This window comes from Salmo salar, chromosome 13 (genome assembly GCF_965601325.2).
Source record: "Salmo salar chromosome 13, fSalSal1, whole genome shotgun sequence".
NCBI lineage: Eukaryota > Metazoa > Chordata > Actinopteri > Salmoniformes > Salmonidae > Salmo > Salmo salar.
In genome coordinates, this window is record NC_138303.1 from 38923347 (window position 1) to 38933231 (window position 9885).

Below are 9885 nucleotides of genomic sequence, written 5' to 3' on the forward strand. Positions count from 1 at the left end.
TAGGCAAGTCAGTTAAAAACAAATTCTAATTTACAACGACGGCCTTCCCGTCATATATCCGATATAAAGTATTTGGGGGGGGCGAAATTCCACGTGTGTTCACATATCAGTGCATTCGTAACAATTTAACCATTACGAAACGTATATTCGTTCAAATAAGTCTCGAGTAACAAATTAGCTTTTTTATTCATTTGTTTGACTTGCCTACAAATATTATTCACTTCGTGGTCTTATTTTCGTGGACAGATTTTGGCCAGAGTAAACCATCTCGTTTCGTCTCGTCCTCTCTGGTAAGGTTTGTCCCTGGCCTGACCGACACCGGTATTTGTTTACTTTACTGAGCACAGAGAAGGACGATATTTGAAGGGGCTGTCGTTGTATGGGAAAACCCGAAAGCGCAATTTATGCACCCTCAGCGACCCAGGACATCGAGCTTGGAATAAATAGATGACTTTATGAACGTTTTTGTAATATAGGCTAAACGCGGCCTTATTTGTTGCGTCTAGGCCTATTTGGATAAGTGAATTGCTTCAAAAAGCCAATCCGAAGTGGGCGAAGATCTGTGTTTTCAGCAGTAACCTACAGATTCAATGATCCGTTCTCCAACTTGAGGTTGTGATCAAATAACCCACATAAAATATAATGGCAGCCTCAACAACTGCCCGGCGAATGCCGATGGGTGTGCGGACATTCAGTGAATTTCTGGAGATTGCTGTTGGCTCAGGTCGCTCACCTTGTCACACCGCGGGGTCAAGAGAACATATGAGACAAACCATCAGGTGAGATTAATAAATGTATAACTTCGAGTGACAGCGTCAACCAATCAGTGCCGTGCGTGCGCATTTTGCATCTATTTCAATCCCCTATGGGGCAGGTTTTTGTTCCAACCAAGCACTGGTTGAAATAATGAAGGTCCACTCTGAAGAACATTACGTTCTTCCTGTATAATTAGCATTTAGGACTAAAACGTTCCCTTTTCAATCACATGTCATAGGCTATGCATATTGTGTTATTCTTCATATTGGTTTCACTATGTAAGTAGTTGCCTTGCTCTTTGTAATTCTTCTATTTCTGACGAATTCTATTTCCATGACTGTCACAGTTATTTGTAGTGAGCACCTGGGGTGTATTCATTACGCCGATTCTGTTGCAAACGTTTTTAAACCGAAACTGTTTACGCCAAACAGAAGACGTTTTGCAACGAAAATTTAAGTTTCTATTGGACAAATTCAAGTAGGTCTCTCCCCGTTTAGTTCCTTTTGCTCTGTTTGCATCCATTTTGGTTCTTAAACAGTAAACAGTTTCCTTTACAATACTTAATGAATACACCCCAGGGGTGTATGACCAGGACTCCCAGAGTGCTTTGCCAACAGCAGGATTGGGACATGATGACATCAGTTCCCTGCATCAGAACCTTCATGGGCTTCACCCCTGGGGAGTGTTCATTAGCCGAGTTCCGTTGCAAAACGTTTGTTCTGTTGCAAATTGTTTTGCAATGGAAACCGTTTACTGTTTACTCTGGGAACCAAACGGAAGCAAACGGGGAGGGAACTACCTTAATTTGTCCAATATAAACTGACATTTTCTTTGCAAAACGTTTTCCGTTTGGAGTAAACCGTTATCGTTGTAAAACGTTTTGCAACTGAACTTGGCTAATGAATAGGCTGAGTGGGTCGCATTACATATAGTTCCATTCACATGTTTACTCAGATTATAGCCTAATAGCTTGTCTGAAAGATTGACGGATAGGATACTACTGAGAACTTTTTCCCCTTCTGGCAATATATTATTTCTGCCCTGACTCTAATGGCAGGAAGCCTGCCTGGAAAAGGGTGTTTGTTAGATGTTGTACTATTTTGAAAATTTCCTCTCTTTGTCTCCCTTCCTCATCAGACACTTGTCATCATGCGGTATTGTAATGACCAGGACTCCCAGAGTGCTTTGCCACCAGCAGGATTGGGACATGATGACATCAGTTCCCCACAGCAGAACCTTCATGGGGTTCACCAATAAGAGAAAGGAGTACTCGGAGCGGAGGATACTGGGGTAAGATGGTACCAACCATGAATGAAAATATATTGTAAGACTATATTTCCCGTATGTACAGGGTAAACCAGAGCTTGAATGCATAGATAGAAAGAAGTCATGGCTAGATTTCATATTAAAGTAAAAAATAAATAAAAAATAGGGCCTTTTCTATTTGAAACACAACGTGGAAGGTGTTTATTAAGTTATGTAATGTTGTTGTTTTCAAACTCCTCTTACTATACTGCTTCAGGTACTCTATGCTGGAGATGTATGATGTGGTAGCCAACGTGGATGACTACAAACTCTTTGTCCCCTGGTGTAAGAAGTCCCAGACCATCATGAAGAGGGCAGGCCACTCCAAAGCTCAGCTGGAGGTGGGGTTCCCACCAATTGTAGAGCGATACACATCCATGATCAGTGTGGTGCGACCCCACATGGTCAAAGTAAGTTCATCCCGCTTAATTTGGGATTAAAAATTCCGGTAACTTTCCTAAAATTCCCAGGTTTTCCAGAGATCTTGGTTGGAGTATTCTAGATTTCCTGCTTATTCCCTCCTGATTCCAGGAATCTTCCAACCAGGATTTCTGGAAAACCTGGGATTCTTGGGAACAGATTTTTGCAACCCTACTTAGTCCGCTTAATTTTGGTTTCATGAATTATGATGATAATTGTTTGTTTTGTGACAGGCGGTGTGCACAGACGGAACACTATTCAACCACCTGGAGACAATATGGCGCTTCAGTCCTGGCATCCCTGGTTATCCCCGCACCTGCACTGTGGATGTTTCGGTGAATATGACAGCCCCAGCTTGTGGCCCTTGTCTTTATCTTATGCTGCCCACCTCTCTTCTAATCTTGCTCTCTATTTGTGCATACACCCTTTGCAAGTGAGTAGTCTGAAAAAATTACACTACAGTGCATTCGGAAAGTATTCAGACCCCTTGACTTTTTTCACAATTTGTTACGTTACAGCCTTATTCATTTTCCTCATCAATCTATACAAAATACCCCATAATGACATAGTGAAAACGGTTTTTTTTTAAAAAATTTGCGAATGTATTAAAAGTAAAAAAACATACCTTATTTACATAAGTATTCACACCCTTTGCTATGAGATTCGAAATTGAGCTCAGGTTCATCCTGTTTCCATTGATCATCCTTGAAATGTTTCTACAACTTGATTGGAGTCAACCTGTGGTAAATTCAAATGATTGGACATGATTTGGAAAGGTACACACCTGTCTACAGTATATAACGTTCCACAATTGACAGTGCATGTCAGAGCAAAAACCAAATCATGAGTTCGAAGGAATTGTCCGAGACAGGATTGTGTTGAGGAAGCATTGAAGGTCCCCAAGAGCACAGTGGCCTCCATCAAATGGAAGAAGTTTGGAACCACCAAGACTCTTCCTAGGGCCGGCCGGCCGAACTGAGCATTCGGGGGAGGAGGGCCTTGGTCAGGGAGCTAACCAAGAACCCGATGGTCACTCTGACAGAGCTCCAGAGTTCCTCTTTGGAGATGGGAGAACCTTCCAGAAGGACAACCATCTCTGCAGCACTCAGCCAATCAGGCCTTTATGGTAGAGTGGCCAGACAGAAGCCACTCCTCAGTAAAAGGCACATCACAGCCCGCTTGGAGTTTACCAGATGGCACCTAAAGGACTCTCAGACCATGAGAAACAAGATTCTCTAGTCTGATGAAACCAAGATTGAACTATTTGGCCTGAATGCCATGCGTCACATCTCGGGGAAACCTGGCACCATCCCTACAGTGAAGCATAGTGGTGGCAGCATCATTCTGTGGGGATGTTTTTCAGCAGCAGGGACTGGGAGACCAGTAAGGATTGAGGGAAAGAAGAGAGAGATCCTTGATGAAAACCTGCTCCAGAGTACTCAGGACCTCAGACTGGCGCAATGGTTCACCTTCCAACAGGACAATGACCCTATGCACACAGCCAAGACAACACAGTAGTGGCTTTGGGACAAGTCTCTGAATGTCCTGGAGTGGCCCAGCCAGAGCCCGGACTTGAACTTGATCGAACATCTCTGGAGAGACTTGAAAATAACTGTGCAGCGATGCTCCGTATACAACCTGACTGAGCTTGAGAGGATCTGCAGAGAAGAATGGGAGAAACTCTCCAAATACAGGTGTGCCAAGCATGTAGCGTCATACACAAGAAGACTCGAGGCCCGTAATCACTGCCAAAGGTGCTTCAACAAAATACTGAGTAAAAGGCCTGAATACTTACAGTTTAAGTCGGAAGTTTACATACACCTTAGCTAAATACATTTAAACTCAGTTTTTCACAATTCCTGACATTTAATCCCTGTAAAAATTCCCTGTTTTAGGTCAGTTAGGATCACCACTTATATTTTAAGAATGTGAAATGTAAGAATAATAGTAGAGAGAATGATTTATTTCAGCTTTTATTTCTTTCATCACATTCCCAGTGGGTCAGAAGTTTACATACACTCAATTAGTATTTGGTAGCGTTGCCTTTAAATTGTTTAACTTGGGTCAAACGTTTTGGGTAGCCTTCCACAAGCTTCCCACAATAAGTTGGGTGAATTTTGGCCCATTCTTCCTGACAGAGCTGGTGTAACTGAGTCTGGTTTGTAGGCCTCCTTGCTCGCACACACTTTTTCAGTTCTGCCCACAAATTTTCTATAGTACTTTGTGATGGCCACTCCAACACCTTGACTTTGTTGTCCTTAAGCCATTTTCCACAACTTTGGAAGTATGCTTGGGGTCTTTGTCCATTTGGACACCCATTTGCGACCAAGCTTTAACTTCCTGACTGATGTCTTGAAATGTTGCTTCAATATATCCACATAATTTTAGTTCCTCATGATGCCATTTATTTTGTGAAGTGCACCAGTCCCTCTTGCAGCAAAGCAACCCCACAACATGATGCTGCCACCCCCTTGCTTCACGGTTGGGATGGTGTTCTTCAGCTTGCAAGCCTCCCCCTTTTTCCTCCAAACATAACGATGGTCATTATGGCCAAACAGTTCTATTTTTGTTTCATCAGACCAGAGGACATTTCTCCAAAAAGTACGATCTTCATCCCCATGTGCAGTTGCAAACCGTAGTCTGGCTTTTTTATGGCTGTTTTGGAGCAGTGGCTTCTTCCTTGCTGAGCAGCCTTTCAGGTTATGTCGATATAGAACTCGTTTTACTGTGGATATAGATACTTTTGTACCTGTTTCCTCCCGCATCTTCACAAGGTCCTTTGCCATTGTTCTGGGATTGATTTGCACTTTTCGCACCAAAGTATGTCCATCTCTAGGAGACTGAACGCGTCTCCTTCCTGAGCGGTATGACGGCTGCGTAGTCCCATGGTGTTTATACTTGCGTACTATTGTTTGTACAGATGAACGTGGTACCTTCAGGCGTTTGGAAATTGCTCCCAAGGATGAACCAGACTTGTGGAGGTCTACAATTATTTTTCTGAGGTCTTGGCTGATTTCTTTTGATTTTCCCATGATGTCAGGCAAAGAGGCACTGAGTTTGAAGGTAGGCCTTGAAATACATCCACAGGTACACCTCCAATTGACTGAAATGATGTCAATTAGCCTATCAGAAGCTTCAAAAGCCATGACATAATTTTCTGGAATTTTCCAAGCTGTTTAAAGGCACAGTCAACTTAGTGTATGTAAACTTCTGACCCACTGGAATTGTGATACTGTGAATTATAAGTGAAATAATTTGTCTGTAAACAATTGTTTGAAAAATTACTTGTGTCATGCACAAAGTAGATGTCCTAACCGACTTTGTTAACAAGAAAGTGGTTGAAAACGAGTTTTAATGATTCCAACCTAAGTGTATGTAAACTTCCGACTCCAGCTGTATGTAAATGTGATATTTAAGTTTTTAATTTGGTATATAATTGCAAAAATTTTGAAAAACCAGTTTTTGCTTTGTCATTATGGGGTACTGTGTGTAGATTGAGGTGGAAAAACAATTAAATCTATTTTAGAATAAGGCTTTAATGTAACAAAATATGGAAAAAGTCAAGGCGTCTGAATCCTTTCCCGAATGCACTATATATATATACAAAAGTATGTGGACACCATTTCAAATGAGTGGATTTGGCTATTTCAGCTATAACTGTTGCTGACAGGTGTATAAAATCCAGCACACAGCCATGCAATCTCCATACACAAACATTGGCAGTGGAATGGCCTTACTGAAGAGCTCAGTGACTTGTGAAGTGGAAACCTCTAGGAGAAACCGGCTCAGCCGTAAAAGTGGTAGGCCACACAAGTTCACAGAACGGGACCGCAGAGTGCTGTAGCGCGTAAAAATCGCCTGTCTTCGTTTGCAACACTCACTACCGAGTTCTAAGCTTCCTTTGGAAGTAACGTCAGACCAAGCTTCATGAAATGGGTTTCCATGGCTGAGCAGCTGCACATAAGCCTAAGATCACCATGCGCAATGCCTAGCATTGGCTGGAGTGGTGTAAAGATCGCCACCATTGGACTTTGGAGCAGTGGAAACGCGTTCTCTGGAGTGATGAATCACCCTTCACCATCTGGCAGTCTGACGGATGAATCTGGGTTTGGCGAATGCCAGGAGAATGCTACCTGCCCCAATGCATAGTGCCAACTGTAAAGTTAGGTGGAGGAGGAATAATGGTCTGTGGCTGTTTTTCATGGTTCGGGCCCCTTAGTTCCAGTGAAGGGAAGTCTTGCTACAGCATGCAATGACATTCTAGATGATTCTGTGCATCCAACATTGTTGCAACAGTTTGTGGAAGGCCCTTTCCTGTTTCAGCATGACAATGCCCCCGTGATCAAACCGAGATCCATTCAGAAATGGTTTGTTGAGATCAGTGTGGAAGAACTTGACTGGCCTGCACAGAGCCCTGACCTCAACCCCATCGAACGACTTTGGGATGAATTGGAATGCCGACTGCGAGCCAGGACTAATCGCTCAACATCAGTGCCCGACCTCTCTAATGCTCTTGTGGCTGAATGGAAGCAAGTCCCCACAGCCATGTTCCAACATCTAGTGGAAAGCCTTCCCAGAAGAGTGCAGGCTGTTATAGCAGCAAAGGGTGGACCAACTCAATATTAATGCTCATGAGATGTTCGATGATCAAGGGGCCACATACTTTTTGTTATGTAGTGTATTTTCTCTTTCTACTCCGTTTTTTTCCTTTATTTATTCTCTGACTGATATTCTACCCTCTCCTTCCTTCCTGCCACACAGATCTCTTTTGAGTTCCGCTCCTTGCTCCACTCCCAGTTAGCAACTGTGTTTTTTGACGAGGTGGTAAAAAAGAATGTGTCTGCCTTTGAGCGCCGGGCCGGCACGCTCTACGGCCCACAGACTTGCGTCCCACGGGAATTAATGTTCCATGAGGTACACCAAACGTGAGGTCCATCTGGCATTGTGTGCCCTTGCCCCAAACCAGCCTCCACCTTCACCCTGGCAGTCCCCTGTATCACCTAGCTGGAGCAGCAGGACACTACACGACCCAGCCCCCATCAACCGCCTCCAGTCTCCATTACTACCAAGGCCCAGATACCAATAGCCTGGTCCCAGGTCTGTTTGTGCCGTCTTGCTAACTCCTATGGTCACACTGGCATGACAAACAGCTCTTCTGAGATCTTGGACCATCTGTGACAGCAGATCTGGGACCAGGCTAATCTGCCACTAGTGCATCCTCCTCACATTATAGAGTAAGGACCAAGAAATCAGTGTGGGCGTCAGCCTGGCTTATCACCCTACACAACTATAGTTGACTTGAAAGTCCCATATCTTAGCCTGGATCAGTTTCTTGTAAAAAGCTGCCATCTACCTCCTCACAAGGGTTACTCTTCAGCATAGACCCCTTGTTGCAAGAATCCTTCTAAGTCTAATTGTAAAACAAAAAAGCCACTATGCAAATCAGAATAGATGGAATTTATTGCTGTGTAATCATGAGTGAGCAGGACACAATATTGAGTGAACGAATGACATGGACCATTTTGAGTCTGTCATAGTATATGACTGCTTTAGACACTGTAGATTGCTGAAGAGTGGGTGCAGGTGCACTCCACTGACCTGCTAGGTTCTAGTCGTCCAATCCTGTAAAATTAATATATCTTAAAGGGGCAATCCGTAGTTGAAACAATAACAACTTAAGCATGCTCCCCACCACTGTTTTGGTAAAAAGCTGAGGGATTTGGCTGAATAAATGTAACTACTCTCAAATTCATTGACAGATCTATGGATACAAGGACTGACCATCCATGATATCAAAATTATAGTTTTAACCATGCGGATGTTAAAATATATGTTGAGGCTATACATTTTTTTATTTTTTACATTTGCTTTGTTTACTTCTTTACAAACATTGGTAGTAAAACAAGTTTATATTTTGGTTTTTGCTGGGGTACGAGAGTTGAACTAAGCTCGTGAGGCGTTTTATAAGTTATTTGTCAAGAATCAAAGGGTTCATAGAATTAATTTATAAGTCCAAAAATGGATTCAGCAACTGCCGATTGCCCCCTTTTTTTAAAGATATTTTAAATGTACCGTATTGTTTATACCAAGAAGTGCTTTTTAAAAATTTGTTTAAGTTATTTATTATATATATTTTTAAATAGCAAGCCAACTGCTTTCCTTTGTGTGTAGAATGTTGTTCAAGTGCTTCATTTTTCATAGATTAAAACAATCATTGGTCATTTGCACCTTACATTAAGCACATTCAATTGTCTTCAATGTTAAGCTTTATGTAAATATGGAGAACAGGAGCTGTGAAAATTCTATAAAGTGTGTCAACACAAGCTGCCTAGCGAGTTCATAAATGAAACAAGACAAAGTATTGCAATTATTTATGCATGCAAGATATGGCTACTTGTGTAGGATATTTTCTTTGGAATTGCATTTGGTTGTTTTGCCTTTGTTTTTAATGGGAAGAGATTTGAATTTCATTTTAGTTAATGTGTAATAACAAAGGGCTCAAAGTCAAACCGATTGTTTAATATAGCAGTATGTATTTTCCCTCTGCTATGATGGTGGCATTTACTCTCAGGTGTCATGAAAGGTGAACATAGGAAGCAAGTGTAAGCGTCTTTTAAGATTCAAGACTATTCGTTTGTTATTAAAGCAAGAAACCCGGACTGATAAGAAAGGTCTCAATACTTCAAAGCAACTTCCTGTCTTTATCCAGTCTCCGGCATCAAAAAACACAGGTAGTAGTACTGCTTTTGAATCAAATAGCACTTGACAAGTAGAAGCAATGTAGTACAAGCCACAAAGCTAGGTGTTGATGCCATATTGCATTCATTTACCCAGTCCTTTCTTATCAGTGAGCTGTAATAGACTGGATATGGAAAATGAAACAATTAAGTGTGTGGATATAAGGCAATTGCATTTGTGTGCATGTTGTGTGTATTGTAAATGAAGATGAGGGAGGTGGAATGAATCATGTTACTGTATTCATAATTAGGTCTACCTTATTCTTTCAATTCTTTCAATCAAGTGAGCAATAATGCACAGATGGGTGTTGAGACCCATACAGTGTATGAACATAGTATGTTGTTTGAGTTTTGCATGCTGATCAAAGTTGTTTTGCCTGTTAATCATACTTTAGTGTGTATGCATTTCCACCTGTAGCCATGGTATCAGTTGGACAGCAAACATTACAGTGTACTGTGCTCTCCTTTTCTTTTCCATGAGAAATTCTGGTTTTGACCATGAGCAACTGGACACTACTCAATACAAAATGAGTTATCAATGGAATGGAATATTGGGAATATGTGTGCATGCAATGTAGTTATAGAGCCAAAGATATTTCCACCACTCGTAAATGAGTTGTTAAAAAAATAAAATGTGATTGTTCCCGACTATGGGAGTGTAATATAA

The 9885-nt window shown here is 41.8% G+C and overlaps 1 protein-coding gene across 2 annotated transcripts; it reads left to right on the forward strand.

The window, feature by feature from the left end:
- The first annotated feature begins 230 nt into the window (after positions 1-230).
- On the forward strand, positions 231-9885 carry LOC106567177 (coenzyme Q-binding protein COQ10 homolog A, mitochondrial). 2 transcript variants are annotated; one of them, XM_014136183.3, is made up of 5 exons: positions 231-779; positions 1894-2046; positions 2279-2471; positions 2715-2816; positions 7243-9885. In XM_014136183.3, exons 1-5 carry the CDS (start codon positions 643-645, stop codon positions 7408-7410), a joined length of 753 nt encoding a protein of 250 aa, XP_013991658.1. In that variant the 5' UTR covers positions 231-642; the 3' UTR covers positions 7411-9885. The 2 variants fall into 2 exon arrangements, with proteins under 2 accessions (XP_013991658.1, XP_013991659.1); XM_014136184.3 differs by lacking the exon at positions 231-779 and adding an exon at positions 900-1034.